The 20,658-nt window shown below is 42.0% G+C and overlaps 1 protein-coding gene across 9 annotated transcripts in view; it reads left to right on the forward strand.

Annotated features, from left to right (window-relative positions):
- Positions 1-20,658, forward strand: part of MLPH (melanophilin) — an 86,299-nt gene that overhangs the window by 63,464 nt on the left and 2,177 nt on the right. For 4 of the 9 annotated variants that reach the window (XM_044304081.1, XM_044304084.1, XM_044304086.1 and 1 more), the window contains 8 exons: positions 10,807-10,890; positions 10,973-11,155; positions 12,326-12,502; positions 12,835-12,990; positions 13,069-13,161; positions 15,263-15,355; positions 17,392-17,449; positions 20,359-20,450. In XM_044304081.1, coding sequence (XP_044160016.1) covers positions 10,807-10,890; positions 10,973-11,155; positions 12,326-12,502; positions 12,835-12,990; positions 13,069-13,161; positions 15,263-15,355; positions 17,392-17,449; positions 20,359-20,450 — 936 coding nt within the window. The remainder of the gene's footprint in view (positions 1-10,806; positions 10,891-10,972; positions 11,156-12,325; positions 12,503-12,834; positions 12,991-13,068; positions 13,162-15,262; positions 15,356-17,391; positions 17,450-20,358; positions 20,451-20,658) is intronic. The other 5 variants (XM_044304083.1, XM_044304087.1, XM_044304088.1 and 2 more) reach the window with 5 other exon arrangements.

Consider the following 20,658-nt stretch of genomic DNA (forward strand, 5'->3'; position numbering starts at 1 on the left):
AAAGAGACAATAATAGTAGGGTAAGGTACACGTGGATACATATATAAAAAATAACAGATACATATATAAAAAAGGGGGATTCCTTCGAAAAGTCCTTCAATTTAAGGTAAAATTATGTTTCTGAAATATATCATGAGTAAAATCCTATCTAGGGATGGACATGGTCAGAAACAATGCTCAGGTAGCCCATGGCATTTAAACGATGGCCATTTAAACGATGGCCAATTGGCACTAAGGGGCCTAAAGTGTGCCCAGAAAACATCCCCCACACCATTACACCACCAGCCTGCACAGTGGTAACAAGGCATTATGAATACATGTTCTCATTCTGTTTACGCCAAATTCGGACTCTACCATTTGAATGTCTCAACAGAAATCGAGACTCATCAGACCAGGCAACATTTTTCCAGTCTTCAACAGTCCAATTTTGGGGAGCTCGTGCAAATTGTAGCCTCTTTTTCCTATTTGTAGTGGAGATGAGTGGTACCCGGTGGGGTCTTCTGCTGTTGTAGCCCGTCCGCCTCAAGGTTCTGCATGTTGTGGCTTCACAAATGCTTTGCTGCATACCTCGGTTGTAACGAGTGGTTATTTCAGTCAACGTTGCTCTTCTATCAGCTTGAATCAGTCGGCCCATTCTCCTCTGACCTCTAGCATCAACAAGGCATTTTCGCCCACAGGACTGCCGCATACTGGATGTTTTTCCCTTTTCACACCATTCTTTGTAAACCCTAGAAATGGTTGTGCGTGAAAATCCCAGTAACTGAGCAGATTGTGACATACTTAGACCGGCCCGTCTGGCACCAACAACCATGCCACGCTCAAAATTGCTTAAATCACCTTTCTTTCCCATTCTGACATTCAGTTTGGAGTTCAGGAGATTGTCTTGACCAGGACCACAACCCTACATGCATTGAAGCAACTGCCATGTGATTGGTTGACTAGATAATCGCATTAATGAGAAATAGAACAGGTGTTCCTAATAATTCTTTAGGTGAGTGTATATATGTGTATACATGTATAAAAATGCTCCTACGTGCACACAGACACGTGGAGGTGTGGATATAGAGAGCAAACAGGGTTATTGTATGGCATAGTGATCAGATAATTACTGCAACAATTAAAATACTAACAATGTATTACATATGGGGGCGCATCGCATTGCGAAAGTGGTGACTGTGTTGTAAAAGTATGATAAGGTAAGTGTTAATACCTGAAATGTAGAAACAGAGCCTCCTCATGCAGATATCAAATCATTTTAACCCCCCCCCCCCCCCTCCCCCGGTTTTATATAATCATTTCATTCTACTACACCAATCAATTTATCATATCCATTCACCTACAATATTATTCATCATCACATTATATAGCCTACCTTCTATGCATTAGTATATCACTATACCATCACATCATTCACCTGGGTTCTTCATTTCATCTAAATACTGTTGGGTACATAATGTAACACTCCCAATTCATGCAGTCATATAGCCACTCCATATTCCACTATCTATTAATACATCCACATCAGCCATTTGATTTTATCATGTCCACCTACTTATAGCACCAGTCATCATCACTACCCATGTAGTTATAATACGATCTACCCTCAACACATCTGTATATCACCAGACTACCATTAGCGCTCTTTAGTTCATTATCTCAGAGGCATTCAAAAACTCCTGGTTTAATATACAGTCGTGGCCAAAAGATTTGAGAATGACACAAATATTCGTTTTCACAAAGTTTGCTGCTAAACTGCTTTTAGATCTTTGTTTCAGTTGTTTCTGTGATGTAGTAAAATATAATTACACGCACTTCATACATTTCAAAGGCTTTTATCGACAATTACATTACATTTATGCAAAGAGTCAGTATTTGCAGTGTTGGCCCTTCTGTTTTCAGGACCTCTGCAATTGGACTGGGCATGCTCTCAATCAACTTCTGGGCCAATTCCTGACTGATAGCAACCCATTCTTTCATAATCACTTCTTGGAGTTTGTCAGAATTTGTGGGTTTTTGTTTGTCCACCCGCCTCTTGAGGATTGACCACAAGTTCTCAATGGGATTAAGATCTGGGGAGTATCCAGGCCATGGACCCAAAATGTCAACGTTTTGGTCCCCGTGCCACTTAGTTATCACTTTTGCCTTATGTGACATAAGTGCTGGATAGGTGCTCCATCGTGCTGGAAAATGCATTGTTCTTCACCAAACTGTTGTTGGATTGTTGGAAGAAGTTGCTGTTGGAGGGTGTTTTGGTACCATTCTTTATTCATGGCTGTGTTTTTGGGCAAAATTGTGAGTGAGCCCACTCCCTTGGATGAGAAGCAACCCCACACATGAATGGTCTCAGGATGCTTTACTGTTGGCATGACACAGGACTGATGGTAGCGCTCACTTTTTCTTCTCCGGACAAGCCTTTTTCCTGATGCCCCAAACAATCGGAAAGAGGCTTCATCAGGAGAATGTGACTTTGCCCCAGTCCTCAGCAGTCCATTCACCATATTTTCTGCAGAAGATCAATCTGTCCCTGATGTTTTTTTGGGAGAGAAGTGGCTTATTTGCTGCCCTTCTTGACACCAGGCCATCTTCCAAAAGTCTTCACCTCACTGTGCGTGGAGATGCGCTCACACCTGCCTGCTGCCATTCCTGAGCAAGCTCTGCACTGGTGGCACTCCGATCCCGCAGCTGAATCCTCTTTAGGAGACGATCCTGGCGCTTGCTGGACTCTCTTGGACGCCCTGAAGCCTTCTTAACAAGAATTTAACCTCTTTCCTTGAAGTTCTTGATGATCCTATAAATGGTTGATTGAGGTGCAATGTTAGTAGCCACAATATCCTTGCCTGTGAAGCCATTTTTATGCAACGCAATGATGGCTGCACGCAGTCACCATGGTTAACAATGGAAGAACAAGGATGTCACCCTCCTTTTAACAGGTCAAGTCTGCCATTTTAACCCAATCAGCCTGACATAATGATCTCCAGCCTTGTGCTCGTCAACATTCTCACCTGAGTTAACAAGACGATTACTGAAATGATCTCAGCAGGTCCTTTAATCACAGCAATGAAATGCAGTGGAAAGTTTTTTTGGGGATTAAGTAAATTTTCATCGGATGGATGTTCTCAGCTGGACACTGGCCTACACTGTGCATGTGCTGGGAGCCTCACCAGCGGTTAGGTTAGGGAAAAAGCACTGGCCCGTATGTAATTTTTCCCTTCCCTAACCGCTGGTGAGGCTCCCGGCGCCTGCGCAGTGTCAGCCGGTGTCCAGCTGAGAACATCCATCCGATCACCGCACCTGCGCACTGGCCCATAATTTTTTCCTACCCTAACCGCCGGCGAGGCTCCCGGCGCATGCGCACTCTACTGTGAAATTTCCGTAACCAGGGCTGTGTAAATAATCCCATATGTTAAACATGTCACTAAAGAAGACCAATGAACAGACGCTCACAGGCTTATTCAGAAAAGTGATCTTTTTTTTCTGGCATTGATCCCCTGTGACGGAACTCAATACTGGAAAAGAATAACGCTAGTGTGAAAGTACCCTTATACTACTTATTCTGCTTGTAACGCAGAATGCGGCGGGCAGGGGTGTGTGTAACACAGAGTTCGGTGTTCAGGGTTGCATGTAACTCAGAGTGCACTGGTCAGGGGTGCTTGTAACGCAGGGTGCGCTGGTCAGGAGTGTATGTAACGCAGAGGGCGCTGATCAGAGGTGCATGTAATGCAGGGGGTGCTGGTAAGGGGTGCATGTAACGCAGGGGGCGCTGGTCAGGGGTGCATCGCAGACAGAAAAGGTACTTACAGTTCTGATGTGCTCTGTCCTCGTGCCTTCTTTCTCTAGGCGTGGTGGCATGGGGAGGGGCGCGCAACGATGTTTTGCTCCCCAATACTATACTGCTGAAACAGATAAACCCCCTGATAATAGTAGTACAATTCAGATAGTGCCCTTTAATAATTATTGGCACACAGTACCCTAAAATAACTGCGCCCAGCAAATAGTGCCCCTGACACTAATAGTGCAAACATAACGTCCCCCAAAAATAATTGTGGTAAGCTGATACTGTGCCAAGGTGCCCGCACAGTAATAGTGCTTCCAAAAGTCCCACCAATAGGAATAATTCTCTGCTAGAGCACACATGGTAGTAATAGTGCTCCTACAGTGCCCAAAACATGTCCCCACTGTGCCCCAGAAGTAATAATGCTCATACTAGTTATCATACAATAGTGCCCATACTAGTAATCATGTTCCCCATAAATCCCCAGTAGTAATAAAGTCCATCATAATGCCCCCCAGTAGTAATAATTCTCCTTATAATGTGCTAGTGCAAAAAATACCCCCTTTTAATGCCCCAGGTGAGCTAATGTCCCCATAGTACCCCCATAATGTGCCAGTATAAAGTTATATAGTGCCCCCAGTAAATGCCCCATAGTTCTCCTATCACCCTTCTTCCTAGTGCCCCCCATAATGTACCAGTATAAAATGCCCCATATATAGTGCCCCAGTAGATACCCTCAGTGTCCCCCAAAATTTGCAAGTGTAAAATTCCCCTTCTTAGTGCCTCCTATAGATGAGCCCATAGTACTCCTCTCTCCCCTTCCCCATAGTACCCACCATAATGTGCCCAGTGTAAAATTCCCCTATACAGAGCCCCCCATATAAAATACCCCTTCTTTGTGGCCTCAGTAGATCTCCCCATAGTGCCCCCAATAATGTGCCAGTATGAAGTGACCCCATGGATGCCCCCATAGTTCCATCCAATAATGTGCCAGTAAAAAGTGCCCCCAATAATGTGCCAATAAGTGCCCCCATAGATGCACCCACAGTACCCCCAATAATGTGCCAGTAAGATGTGCCCCCATAGATGCCCCCAAACATGTGCCAGTAACAAGTGCTCCCATAGATGCTTCCTCATCATGTGCTAGTAACAAGTACCCCATAGATGCCCCCAATCATGTGCTAGTAACAAGTACCCCCATCGATGCCCACCAATCATGTGCCAGTAACAAGTACCCCCATAAATGCCCCCAATCATGTGCCAATAACAAGTAACCTTATAGATGCCCCCAATCATGTGCCAGTAACAAGTGCCCCCATAGATGCCCCCAATCATGTGCCAGTAACAAGTACCCTCATAGATGCCCTGCAATCATGTGCCAGTAACAAGTGCCCCCATAGATGCCCCCCAATCATGTGCAAGTAACAAGTGCCCCTATAGATTCCCCCCAATCATTCGCCAGTAACAGGTGCCCCCATAGATGCCCCCAATCATGCGCCAATGACAAGTGCCCCCATAGATGCCCCTCAATCATGTGCCAGTAAGATGTGCCCCCTAGATGCCCCCCTATAATGTGCCAGTAAGAAATTGCCCCATAGATGCCCCCAAATCATGTGCCTGTAACAAGTGCCTCCATAGTTGCCCCCCAATCATGAGCCAGTAACAAGTGCCCCCATAGACACCCACCAAGCATGTGCCAGTAACAAGTACCCCCATAGATGCCCCCAATCATGTGACAATAACAAGTGCCCCCATAGATGCCCCCCAATCATGTGCCAGTAACAGGTGCCCCATAGATGCCCCCCATCCATGTGCCAGTAGTCGTACAATAAAAAAAAAATAACACTTATACTTACCTCCATCAGACTGGCAGCAATGCGATGCAGGCCTCTTCCGGCCTGTGTCCTGTGCTGCACGGCTCAGGCGGCGCGATTACGTTATCGCGCCGCCTGCACCGGCCTCTGATAGGCTGCAGACCTAGTGCCTGCAACCTAGCAGGGGAACAGCAAAAACGCCTCTCCCTCCCCTGCCCCGCCGCAGCACTTTCATCTATATCGCTGTTCTGAGGACGGCGATACAGATGACTATGGAGATGAGCGCTTACACAATGGAAGTGCTCATCCCCCTGTTTTCTGCCGCTGCCCCCACGTCACCAGTGGCCGACGGGGAGCAACTGGGCCCATTTTGCCCGCGTTAAAGACGGCCTTGACTGTACTAGCGGCGGCGCCCAGCGTTTTAAAGGGGAATCAGCGGGGAGGGCCATGTAGCGACGCCTATGGTTGTGTCTGACGAACCAACCAACTCTTGGCTGGGGGTGTCTGATGTCACTTGGGATGAAGTGGATGACCGAGTCAACCATTCAAGAGCCACTGGGTTGCTGGTCAAGACACGACCTCTAGATAACACCGGAAGCTCAGGCCTCTCGCTGTGACTCCTGCTGCCATGCCCGCTTACTCTGCTGCGACCTGTACCTGCGCCAGAAACATTTAGGCCTCTGCCACTCCCCTGTGCAGGGTCTGGCACTTCTCTGTCTGAAATACTGTTAGATCAAATAAATAAATAAAAATTAAATTAAAACACCCCCAAAAAGCCCTTTTTTCCCCACTAGTACACACCAAAAAGAGCTTTAGAACATATAACTGCAACGCTAAAAGGCAAATAGGCTCTTATTTTTTTCCACTTATACATGCCACAAAAGGTTTTAGAACATATAACTGCACCGCTGAACGGCAAATAATATATATATTTTTTGCCATTAATATACGCCAAAAAGTGCTTTAGAACAAATAACTACAATGCTGAACGGCAAATAGGCCCTTATTTTTTTCCACTAAAACATGCAAAAAAGGGCTTTAGAACATATAACTGCACCGCTAAACGACAAATATATATTTTTTGCCACTAATACACGCCAAAAAGGGCTGCAATTTTCTCACTTCACCACACAACGGCAAAAAAAAATTGTGCCACTTATACACACAAAAAAGTGCTTTAGAACATGTAACTGCACCACTGAACGACAAATATATTTTTTTTTACACTAATATACGCCAAAAAAGGCTGTAATTTTCTCACTTCACCACACAACGGCAAATATTTTTTTTAGTGCCAGTTATACACGAAAAAAAGTGCTTTAGAACATGTAACTGCACCTCTGAACGGCAAATATATTTTTTTTTGCCACTAATACACGCCAAAAAGGAAGCAATTTTCTCACTTCACCACACAACTGCAAATACTATTTTTTGTGCCACTAATACACGCCCAAAAAGTCTTTAGAACATATAACTGCACCGCCGAACGGCAAATAATATATATTCTTTTGCCACTAATACACGCCAAAAAGGACTTTAGAACATATATAACTACACCGCTGAATGGCACATAATATTTATTTTTGTGCCACTAATACACGCCAAAAAGGGCTTTAAAACATATAACTGCACTGCTAAACAACAAATAATATATATTTTTGTGCAACTAATACATGCCAGAAAAGGCTGTAATTTTCTCACTTCACCACACAACGACTAATAAGCTCTTTTTTCCCACTAATACAAGCTAAAAAAAAGCTTTAGAACATCATATAACTGCACTGCACAAGGGAAAATAAGACGTAGAAATATTTCCTTGTAATAAACCCTGTTAATAGCTGTATCAAACAGCACATGCACCCCAATAACAAGATCGGTTTGCTGGAATTACAGAGCTGTATAATGGCAATTTGGATCTGCAGACAGTGCAGCAAGGCGTAATAGGATTGTTCCTATTACCCATGCTGTAAACTCCCCTACTGAACCCTGTTCTGCTTCTATACTGTGTAATAATTCCTCCCTATCCTTTCCCTACACTTCTAATGCTCTTTCCCTGAACTTCTATTAAGCAAAATATACATTTTCAAGTCTTTCCTAGCACTGTCCCTAGCGCCTGCTAACGTCTCTCCCTGCACTAAGTACACTGGAAAATGGATGAATCCAAGATGACTGAGGCTATTTATAGGTCTGTGACATCACAGGGCTGGCTGGCTACTGAGTGGCTGCATGCATGGCATTGTGGGTGATCCCTCGTTCCCAGAGTTCCTTGCTCCATGTCCTAAGGCTACTTTCACACTAGCGTTGTTTGAATCCGGCGTTCAATTCCGACACCGGAACTTCCCGCCGGATCCGGAAAAACGTGTGAAAACTGATTACATTTGAATCCTGATCAGGCTTTCGATCACAATGGAAAAATGCATTGGAAAAAACGGATCCGCCATTTATGGACTTTAACTTTTTTTTTCTACTTTTCGGGTTTAACATGCAAAAGCCGGATCCGTTTTGACTGAACACACGGCGCCGGATCCGGCGTTATTGCAAGTCAATGGGAAAAAAGCCTGATCAGGCGTTCAGTCAAAGTATTCAGGATTTTTGGCCGGAGGTAAAAATACTGCATGCTACGTTTTTCTGAAAAGCCTGATCAGTCAAAAAGACTGAACAGAAGACATCCTGATGCATCCTGAGGGACGGACTCTCCATTCAGAATGCATTAGGATAAAACTGATGAGTTATTTTCCCGGTATTCAGCCCCTAGGACGGAACTCAGCGCCGGAAAAGAAAAACGCTAGTGTGAAAGTAGCCTAACACGTGCAGCAGCCATTTTAGGAAAAAATTTGATTCGTTACCACGAAGCGTGAGGAAATTCGTATTTCAATGCAAATCAAAATTTTTTTGAAATTCAGATCGAATTCCACTTCGTCAACTTCGATTTCCTCATCTCTACTTATAAGGCTTAGAATTTTAGAACTAAATTTTTAAATTTTTAAGAAAATTTCCTAACCCCACTTTTTTAAGGATCACTTTAATTCTAAAGTCACTTTGTATTCAAAACTGATTTTACAAACTTTGTGAACCCTTTAGGTGTTCCACAAGAATTAAAGTAAAAAAGAGATTACATTTTTTAATTTCACTTTTTTGGCAGATTTTCCATTTTAATTAAATTTTTCCTGTAACACATCAAAGGTTAACATCCATATAAAACTCAATATTTATTACCCCGATTCTACAGTTTACAGAAACACCCCACATGTGGTCATAAACTGCTGTACGGGCACATGGCAGGGCGCAGAAGGAAAAGAACACCATATGGATTTTGGAGGGCAGATTTTACTGGAATAATTTTGGGACACTTTTTGTGAGGCAAGGTAACTAAAAAATGGCTGTTCTGGCACAGTTTTTAGTTTTTGTTTTTTACGGTGTTCACCTGACAGATTACATCATGTGCAATTTTTATAGAGCAGGTTGGTATGGACATGAAAATACCAAATGTCAACTTTTATTTTTATTTTCTTTCAGTTTTACATAGTAAAGCATTTTTTAAATAAATCATGTTTTTGTGTTTCCTTTTTCTGAAAGCCATATTATTTTTATTTTTTGGCCGATTATCTTATTTAGGGGTTCAGTTTTTGTGGCATGAGGTGACGGTTTGATTGGTACTATTTTGGATTACATACTACTTTTTGATTGTTTGGCATTACACTTTTTGTGATGTATGGTGACAAAAAATAGATTTTTGGCACGGTTTTTATTTTTTATTTTTATGGTTTTCACCTGACAGGGTAAATCATGTGATATTTTTATAGAGCAGGTTGTTATGGACGCGGTGATACCTACTTTTTTTTATATTTATTTTTGTTATGCACAATAAAAGCATTTTTGAAATAAAAACAATCATGTTTTTTTGTCTCCATTTTCTGAAAACCATATCTTTACCATTTTTGGGGCGATTGTCTTAGGGTCTCATTTTTTGCAGGATGAGATAATGGTTTAATTGGTATTATTTTGTTAAACCTACAACACCCCACAATTACAACACATCACATCACAACATAAGGCAAACACCAAAAAACGAGGATACTGTTTGTATAAAAGATTTATGATTTTATTAAATTACATTAGACAATAAATATCACTTATAGTCAAAAGGGATGGGATATAGAGAAACGAGCCTCTAAAAAATGGGCTCAACAATGCGGAGAATCGCATTGGAGGAAGATCGCACCTTGATGCAGCCACGGTTCACAAAATATTAAAGAGTCGGGTGACAATCAAATTCATAATAACTTACAATAATGGGAAATATCACATCAAACCCCTAACATGATTATCCAAAAAATCCTCTCACCCTCCTCAATATAGAAATCAAGTTGAATATCAGACTACGGCGTTATCTATTATATAACTGGTAAGCAAAGCCTACAATCTTGATGACTGCTTTTCACTAGGTAAGTCCGCCGGTCTAAACATCAACTATGTCTCCATATTACATACCCATATTACTGCTGCTCGCGGTGACAGATGGTCCCCAAATGCCTCAACCTCGCCACGTGTTTCGCCACGTAGGCTTCGTCAGGAGAGTACCTGTTTCACACTCTAGTCAGCTAATTATTCTATACCCCCTGAGGCTGCAAAGGGTACCTGAGATTAATAAGCTGTAAGCCATAATCATCCAAATTATAACAAAAAAAGGCTTGAAATATCTCACTTTGCCTGTAATGAGTCTCTCATATGTTAGTTTCACCTTTTAAGTTGCATTACTGAAATAAATGAACTTTGCACGATATTCAAATTTTTCACCTGTATATATATATATATATATATATATATAAAATGTATATAGTGTGTATATATATATATATATATATATAATGTATATAATAGTGTGTGTGTGTGTATATATATATATATATATATATATTATGTATATTATATCAGCTATTTGGCAATACATGTACATATATCTAATAGAATTAAAACATATTAACAATGTAATACTCTTGTAATTATTATTGTGCTGTGCTTGAAGGGTTTGTACGTGTTTTCCTCTTTATTTTCTTGGTACCTGTGATTATGCTTCCTGTGGTGGTAAGCAAATCCAATTATTCTTATTCTATGATTTTCTGGTATTGACTCTGCCAAATATTCAGGTAATTGGTGATGGGAATACTCTTTTTTGGTGATGGGATCTGTCCCAATAAGTTCCTTTTCCTTCTGTCACAGATCTCTGATCTGAACAAACGCATGTCCGCTATTGAACGCATGCTAAACCGCCTAGAGGAAAGAATCTCTGTGCAGTCTGATGAGGTAATCCCCAATCATTACCAATTTGCTCAGTATAGAAGACGGCAAATATCCATTTAAAGCCTGACACCATCTAATCCCTTAGTCCACAGGCCAAGGAGGACAAACTGATGCAGACTTGGAGGAAGAAACACTTAAACGAAAGATAGGAGAACTTGCCAGTAACCTTAGTGATAAAGGAGGCTCTTCTGATGAGGAGAAAGGACCAAAATTCAAGTCAACAGTGAAACTTTCCAATGAGGATGCTACTGACGATCAGGCCCAGAAGGTAAAACCTTAGGACAGCTAGGCAATGTCAGACATTAAATTAATCTAGTCTTTTCTTGTAGACTGATATTTTTGGATACATATCTTGCAGCCCAATAGAGTTATTGTTTGGAAGACTACATCATACATAGAAAGTGAATCAAACATTAACTGGATGCATCCTAAAAGTGACTCCAACTCAGATGACCCGAGCATGTAGATTTCTTGAATTGGTGAATCAGTGAATAAACCTTTACGTTATCAGATCATTGTAATCAGAGAGGAACTTCAGGTTTAAAGTGATGGGTTTTTAATGGGAAGGGGAAACACAATTTAGAAGTGTTTCAAGTGGTTATAATATATACATCTCAGTGGATATTTAATAGTTAAACTTGAGATTAAGTTTATATTTCGGAGGGAGGGGCGTTGTTAGAAAAAGAGTAGAAAGAATAACCAGACTTCCCATTGCTTCATCCTCTTGCAATAAGGACCCGCTAATGGGAGCTCTCTGTCCCTTGTAGTATGTTCAGTACAGAAAAGGATGCATCATGAAGATCAAAGTGCCTCTTGAGAGAGATGATGTGGACAATTAGCCCACCATCTGCCCTTAGGGCCATACCTCTTCCAAACCCCTATTCATCCATTTAGCGTAACACGTTAGTGGGAAGCTGCATCTTGAGTGTCAGGGATAGCAACATCTCTTTCACTCTAATGGATCTATTTAAATGTAACTAAAAAGAAACATGAAACTGGGAGTCGAGTGTTTTTTGTTTTTTGCATTTCGCTGTTAGTCACTGTAAAATATGGATTCACATACCATACATATCTACTCAACATTGCCCCATTTTCATTTCCCACATTTGACATCTGTGCTACATCTGAAAAACATACATTTATTAAAGCACATTTCCTGTTGGTATCTAAAATAGATATATGGATAGAAGGATGGTACTATTGCACAATGAACCCCTCCCCTCTCCATAGACCTCTATGGGCAGCTTATCGTATGAACTCTTAGAGAGCGGAGAGCAGAGAATGTTAGTTTAGGAACATAAATGTTACAAGGTTTCTTGCATTCATCTATACTTTTGTTTTATGCAAAGTTTGCTGAGGTTAGTGACCATTTAAACATACCCATGACCTTAATTACACTTGGAATTTCTGAATGGACAGTAACTTCTCCCATCTGCAGAGGACAGCAGCTCAGGCTCTCTGTGATATCACAGCCAAAACATTGAGGACAATAAATGCCACTGAGAGAGCCATGCAAGAAGCCTTTGACGGTGAGATCCAACAGCCCATCATTCATTACACCAAACCAGGAGCCAGCGGCAAGGCACAGGCTGAATTCCAGAAATTAGAAGAAAATGTAAGGCATAGGATGTAGTGGATCATATTATGAATAGAGGTAGCATGGTCATGTGTCATGTCAGCACAGGTTTCAGTACATTCTTACAACCAGCATTAGATTTAAAAAAAACTATGAAAGCAGACATTGTGAGTGATGCAAAAGTGTATCTTTTTTCAAAACGGGTCATCTTGTTACACTCATCCTGGTAAAAGTTATGCCAAAAGGCAAGGCAAGGAAGGACACATCTTGAACATTTAACAATGAGTCATGCCACGCAAGTAATATTCATTTGCAGCAATATATCATCTCCAATAACTGGTCAACTTTATATCCAATGTTTAATATTCTAGGTGTACATGGTAGCAGATAAGACATATCGACTTGAAAAGAACCTCCAGGATCTGGAGGAACGTGCACTTCAGAGTGGAACCACAGATTCTGAGCTTTCAGAATTAGAGGTCAGTGTGGCATCTGCTATGGCACAAGTGCAACAGGCAGAGAGTGAGGTGAGAGGCAAGAATCCCCTCTTTCTAATTTTTTGTATTTCTTTTTTTAATCTATATCATCTTATTTTTCTTGTATAGGTGTCAGATATTGAATCCAGAATAGCTGCTCTAAGTGCAGCAGGACTCACTGTGTCACCTTCAGACAAGGCAAAGAAGAAGTCCAGCTCTCGGGTAATATAGCACAGGATATATGTTACTCTATATAAAATTTCACTAAAAGAGTAACCATTATTTTTTTTTTGTCCTATAAACTAATTGAACAAGTGGGCATTAGAAACTTTGTAATGTATATTGTTACAGAAAAATGCAGCTTCCTCCACAGACTCTCCTCCTTTATGATTTCTATGGTGAACACTCACTCTCAATTCACTATGAAAATCCATATTGAGAGAGGTAGAGATGAAAATGGTCATCAGCTTACTGAGCGTTCAAATTATAACAGCTGCCCCTAGAAGTCTGTCGGGAAGGGAGAGGAGGAGAGTGCAGCTGCTGTAAGAAAAAGAGGGAGAATGGAAAAAATACAAAAAGAGGATTATGGTGCAATTTGAACTCCCTGGTCTTAAAAACGGACCAGGAGTTACAAAATAAGTACCTAGAGTAGAGGTTTTCAGAGGCGCCAGGGGGCGAAAAAATCAGTTCTATAGAGAACCGTATATATATATAAATATAATATATATATATATATATGTGTGTATAGGAGTTATGCTCGTCCACAACTATAGAGCAAGATAGGCAGCTCAAGTGCTTCAAAGGGTCAAGGATTGCCCTTGCCCGCGTGTAGAGAGATATAGGTGATGTAGAGAGGACAAGGAAGCCCTTTTACACCCGAGGAGAAAAAGTGTGAAACACGTACCAGGCGCCAAATCTCTCAGTCATTAGTCATGATAAAGATACAGAATAGCTCTCATAGGGAAAGACCTTCACCTAGGTCTATTAAGAGAGCTCAGAGTTTTAGAAAAAACACCTCAGCTTTATAGTGGTGATGTTGAGAATCATAAAATGCTAAAATTAGGATTAAAATTAAAATTAAAATCAAATCCGCTCACTTCACAGGGGGGGCAGTCACCAGGATAAGCTCAAGACACCTGGGACTATTTTCCCCCCCAGCCAGGATCGTATATAGAGATGTAAATAATTGAACGCCGCCTACACACGTGGCTTCTGGTCAATCATTTTATTAACTTAGAACTCAACGCGTTTCGAGGGTCTGAAGCCCTCTTCTTCAGGAGTGATTTGGCAGGCTCAGAGACCAGTCAGGAGTCCCAGTGCTGGATTTATAGCAACAGTTTTCAGTACTGCTGTATAATGTCCTCTACAGTATGTTGTTGCTGCTTCAGAGTAATAGGGTAGCAAGATATTATCTTTTTTCTGAGTGCTGTCTATGGAAGACACTCTGGAGCTCAGTTCAGGTAAAACTGGCAATTATAGTTGGAGATAAGGATCAGGCAAATTGGATTTCAGCTGCTCAACCCTTTTGTTCTCGGAGAGATGAGCTGCTGCCCATGGAGTCTGTCAGTGGCTTCTTCCTGCTCTTCCTACTGAGAACATGATTGCTTCTATATGAAGGGATGGGGAATGATAGCTGTCAGACAAAAAATGGCCAAACAGCTATCTTATGTGTATGGCCAGTCTTGGGCCTCATGCACACGAACGTGTGCTGGCCGTTCCATGCATTAGGGACCGCAATTTGTAGTCCCCAATGCACGGGCATCATCCGTGCGGTTGCCGCAGACAGATGCAGACCCATTCAACTCGAATGGGACCGTCATCTGTCCGCACCGCAAAAACATGTTCTATTTTTTTGCGGTGCCGAGGCATAGAGAGAAACCCCACAGAAGTGCTCCGTAGTGCTTCCGTGGGGTTCCATGCCTCTTCTTCCAGATTGCATCCGGGATATGGTGTGCACACGGCCGGTGCCCGTATATTGCAGATCCGCTGTTTGCGGGCCGCAATACTGTTTCTAAACAGCAGTTTGTGCTGCGTAAACAGCAATCTGCTGCCCAGAAACAATAAACCTGTGTGAGGAGTAGCAATCGCTCGTCCCCATACTGTGGAGGAGACTGCTGCATGTTCCCTCTATATGTGCCGATATCGGGTGACCTGTATACGTGTTAGATGGTTGGTCTAATCTATGGAAATCAGTGGGTCAGCTGAGTTTTTTCTAGTGTGCATGGCACCTTTATAGTGTTATATTACAAGATTATTTGTAGAATTAATATTTTTGCTGTGCTAAAATTATTTCCCTATTTACAATTTTTTCCCTATCCACCAGACGACCGCCTCTGCTATATCCAGAAGCACAGAGCCATTTCGCTCCTCATCACCAGAATTGCAAAACCTTACTTCAACACCCAGTGAAGCCAAGGTTAGCCCACTTTCATATCAAATATTTGAGCGGACATCATTTAGAAATGTATTTACAGTTTCTGGAAAATGACATTAGTGGAGTGGAGAATGACATTATCTGTGCAAATGCTGTGGATCTACTAGGGAAACACAAAGCATCACTTCAAGGGATATTTCTATCTTATCTGTTTATGGCTAAGGTTGGAATACCCGTAATATGAGGCGGCCAGGGTTACGGAAACAGCCACGGCTTTGCTACTCTGCTCTTGCTATGCTCGGCACATCCAAGTGCTCGGCCGAATACTGCGGGTGCTCGAGTACAATTTAATACAATGAAAGTCAATGGGAGACCCGAGCATCAAACCAGGCAGCCCCTGCTCTGAAGAGAAGAGGGTGTCTGGTTCACAAAAAAGGTTAGAAATTGATGGAAACCCCATCAAAATGGTTTGGAAACAGCATTAAGAGGATGGCTGGATGGATCTTGGACTCCTATTATCTATGACATACAATAAACAACCACACAAAGGCTATATGCCAAAAGCCAGGTATATGCAAGCCATCAATCTATCCATGAGACAGATGACAAGCTTAGTCAGCACACCTTACAATAGCAGCCTGGTGCACTATGAGACATTCCAAACCAGCTCTCATCTGACTGAGAGCCAGTAAGCCTCAAAGTTACTTCAGATGTGTTGGATGGCTTGGATGGACCTGCGCACCTAGATCAATATCATTAGGGAGGCAAAAAGTTTCTGATTGTCCTAACATAATATTCAATAACCTTTCTATACAGTTTTGTCATGTAAAAAACGAATTTGCATAAACATGGGCATATGGGAAAGACATGCAAATGAGCAGAATGTGAACCAGACACCCTCTTTTTTTCCCGAGCAGGGGGTGCCTGAGGTTCTCCCATTGACTTCCATTGTGCTCGGTAGAGCACACGAGCATACCAATGTGTTCGGCCAGAGCAGCACTAGTATTTTATTAATATGATTAATGACATTGCCTAGTTGATACATTCTGGCAAACCATATTTAAATAAGTTGTAGTTAGGGCTCTTTCACACCTGCGTTATTGTCTTCCGGCATAGAGTTCCGTCGTCGGGGCTCTATGCCGGAAGAATCCTGATCAGGATTATCCTAATGCATTCTGAATGGAGTGAAATCCGTTCAGGATGCATCAGGATGTCTTCAGTTCCGGAACGGAACGTTTTTTGGCCGGAGAAAATACCGCAGCATGCTGCGCTTTTTGCTCCGGACAAAAATCCTGAAGACTTGCCGCAAGGCCGGATCCGGAATGAATACCCATTGAAAGGCATTGATCCGGCCTTAAGCTAAACGTCGTTTCGGCGCATTGCCGGATCCGACGTTTAGCTTTTTTAGAGTGGTTACCATGGCTGCCGGGACGCTAAAGTCCCGGCAGCCATGGTAAAGTGTAGTGGGGAGCGGGGGAGCAGCATACTTACCATCCGTGCGGCTCCCGGGGCGCTCCAGAGTGACGTCAGGGCGCCCCATGCACATGGATCACGTGATCGCATGGCACGTCATCCATGCGCATGGGGCGCTCTGACGTCACTCTGGAGCGCCCCGGGAGCCGCGCAGACTGTAAGTATACCGCTCCCCCGCTCCCCGCTCCTACTATGGCAACCAGGACTTTAATAGCGTCCTGGGTGCCATAGTAACACTGAAAGCATTTTGAAGACGGATCTGCTCCATTCTGGCTCTCTGCCTCACTTTACCAGTCTTCCATCTGTCAACTTCCGCATGAACGGGTTCACTTGTGTTACTGAAGTCAATGACTGGCCTCAGCCGTGATATGTCCCCAAGTGACGTGCTGTTTAGGGACATCACCGCTGAGGCCAGTCATTAGCTGTGCACATGAACCCGTCCATGCAGAAGCTGACAAACTGGGACTGGAAGACCAGTAAAGAGAAGAAGGGAGCAAGAAAAGAGTGGTGTGGAGCAGGGTTCCTAAATGTATTCCATGCTGGTGTAGAAATTAAAAACTCTGGACAACCCTTTAATGCCTCTATTTATTGGCCCTTTCCAATAGATTCTAACAATGCAGCAGGCTCTAAGAAGAAAATTTAATATTGACACGGATATGGCTGGTGAGTATGCTATCTTCTAAAGAAAAAAAGTTTTATTACATGTAAATCATTTTTCTTATTCATATTCAGAGTAAAGAGTCTGGTTGATTAAAATATATCTTAGCACAGGCAGGGGTAATATATATATATATATATATATATATATATATTTGTATGTATCAAGCCTGATTGACGGTACCTGAGGAAACGGTTATCTGCTTGTGTAGTTCCTGCAAAGGCTTGCCACTATTGTGTATTGTGACAACCAGTGCCTGACCTGTGCATACAAACCATATTGTTCCTCTGCCACCTGCCCGGACCTATTACCTGTTTTTATCATATTACGCAAACTCTGCCTGTCCTGACCTCAGCTTGTCCTCTGACAATTTGAACATGCTTCTGCTTGTTCTCTTGGTGCCATGCTTGGTGTCTCTTGAACTTTGGTTAGCAGCCTCTGAATGGAGACTATTACTAGAAGTAGAGACCTGGTGACCCCTGCATGCAGTTCAGATCCTCATAAGAGGGTGAAAGGCTGAATACAAGGGGACCACTTTGACAACGCCATCATGAGTAGCTCTGTTCAGTGGTACAGTGTGTCCACACCCACTGCAGAACTTTAGTATTGTTTGCAAAGATCTAGGAGTAGTAGTTTTGTGTCTATTAAAACAAAGAGTGCTATCCTACAAGATGTGACATATTTTGAAGAACTTGAAGATGCAACAGGGAAATTCTCACATGAATTTCCAATAAGATTAAGCTAATCCTTTATATATGGACTCTGTATGAGAAGGTACAAATCATTGGAATAAGACAATTATTACAAACACACACACCAAAGGGAACCAATTTTTTTATGAAAACCTGATCTAGAGATTACATAAAATAAAAACCCAACTCAGTCCGTAGATGGTTGTCACTAATTTTCTGATACTAACGTCGTGTTCTAGATTTTAGCATTTTACTGAAAGTCTTCTTTTGTTTAGAGGGGAGTTATTTGCAATACTGTCATCAGAAAGACTTTATATATTTTACAAAAACACATTTTTGTTCTGTTAGTCTCAAAATTTCTATGATTGGCTTTAGTAGCTGATGAACATTACAAGTCCACCTCCCTATAAGTGACATGCATTGAACGTCTTTCTGCACTCACAGATAAAGAGGCCTCTTGACCCAGAGTTTTTATTCTGATGTTAAACATTAGTTATAAACTAACTGGAAAGGTTGACCTGCAAGACTTCAATTAACCTTCCTATAATGTTCTAATTTCATAGACGCTTATCTCTGTGATTATTGCTGTCATCACATCTTCATCATTCTCTTTTATTTCTTTATGACAATTGCTGGTTGGAATGAAGTACAACTGATTTATAGCAATAGTTGTACAATTACATCTCATTGGTCACACCTTTATTTCCATGGGGCTCTTTGTCAGAATACCTGTTGGTATATAAAAAGGTAATGGCAAGGTACTTATAGATGGACAAGTGCTGAAGTTGGTGATACACAAGCATGGAAGTCCAAAGGCAACTGTGAATTTTAAAGATACACTATCAATTCTGCCCATGCCAATTAGATCAATATTAATGGACCCTGCCACAATTGGTGGAATCTGCAGACAATCTAATAAGATGTTGGATGGAGTATGGATTTCAACATTCCTAGCGGGGTGTATTATGGCATAGTGTTTGGGGGGGGGGCTTTCAACAAGAAGTGGTATCAGTAATTTTCATAAAGCGAACAAAGTCTGCAGATAAAAGAGTGGGACAAGGTAGACATCTTTTAACTAGCCATACACATTAGATAATTGTTGGTCGAATGCTTGTGTGGCTCACAGCTATCTTTCCCTATCCTCTGATACATATGCATATAGTAATTAGTGAATGGGAATTGGGGAGAAACTCTGGCAATGGCTTATCTCCCAAAGAACAAAAGCATCGGGCAATCGAAATTGAACATGCCTGATCTTTTTCTCCCCGGTGGAAAGTTGAGAAGATGCCATAGACAGTAAAGGGGTTTTCTGAGAGTTTATAACTGATAACTAGAGTTGAGTGAAGCATGCTTTAGATCATAGATCCAAAGGCACTTTGTTCAAAACTTCATTTGAATGTTGTACGGAGACCCATCTCACAAGACTTCTCAGTGAAGAACTTCGGCTTTCGATTGTACAAATTGGAAACCATTTTAAAATTGCAATCCAAAGTCAGCTTCAGTACCGAGGTACCAGTCGGTACCAAAGCCGACTTCTCATTGCTATTTTAAAATGGGTTTCAAGTTGTACAATGAAGGTCCAAAGTTCTTCACTGAAGTCTCGTGTCTCACTTGGACTTAACTAATTTCACCTCTGCACAGCACATACATTTGAATGCTTCGCTCAACCCTACTGATAACCCATCCTTCTGGATCGGTCATCAGTATCTGATCGTTAGAGGTCCGACACAAGTGACCCCCACCGATCAGCTGTTTGAGAAGGTACCAGTGCTCCTGTGAGTGCCGCGGCCTTCTCAAAGCTTTTCCTAGGCTTGTGACAACACCTTCATCGGTCGTTTAGCATAAAAGCAGCTCAGACCTATACAAGTGAATGGGGCTGAGCTGCAATAACAAGCACAGCTGCACTGACACAGGGACGTCGGTACCTTCTCAATCAGTTGATTAGTGGGGGTCCCGGGTGTCAGACCCCCACCATTCAGATATTGATGACCTATCCAGAGGATAGGTCATCAGTGTTAATATCTTGGAAAAACCCTTTTAAATGCTCAAACCAGATGAATTTGGCAGGCTCAGACGATATATATATATCTAATGTATATGACCAGCTTAAGTGAGGTTTCAAAGATCAGACTAAATGGTAACCAGCAAGCATTGAGATGTAAAGTCTGGTAGCGATTCTATATTTTTTTTATTAACACAGTTGTCTCTGGTTTTGTTCACAGATGGTTCCTTTGAACGTAATGCACTTTACCGCGGCTCCCTGACACAACGCAATCCAAATGGGAAGAGCAGAAAGCTGGACCGCGTCTTTGCTGTAAGACTCATAGATTAAAGTATGGCTAAAACTTTTAGATAAATTGGCTGATGAAAAGATATAACAATTAGAAGGAAACTAACTAAAAGAGTGCCACCCTTACTTGTATAGTGCCACTTGTATGTGTCCTGATGAAGCAACAGTCACAATAGTTATCGCTCCTGTTCATTAATCAGCCTGTTAATGGAATATTGAACCCCTGTGAGGA

This window comes from Bufo gargarizans, chromosome 8 (assembly GCF_014858855.1).
Source record: "Bufo gargarizans isolate SCDJY-AF-19 chromosome 8, ASM1485885v1, whole genome shotgun sequence".
Lineage (NCBI taxonomy): Eukaryota > Metazoa > Chordata > Amphibia > Anura > Bufonidae > Bufo > Bufo gargarizans.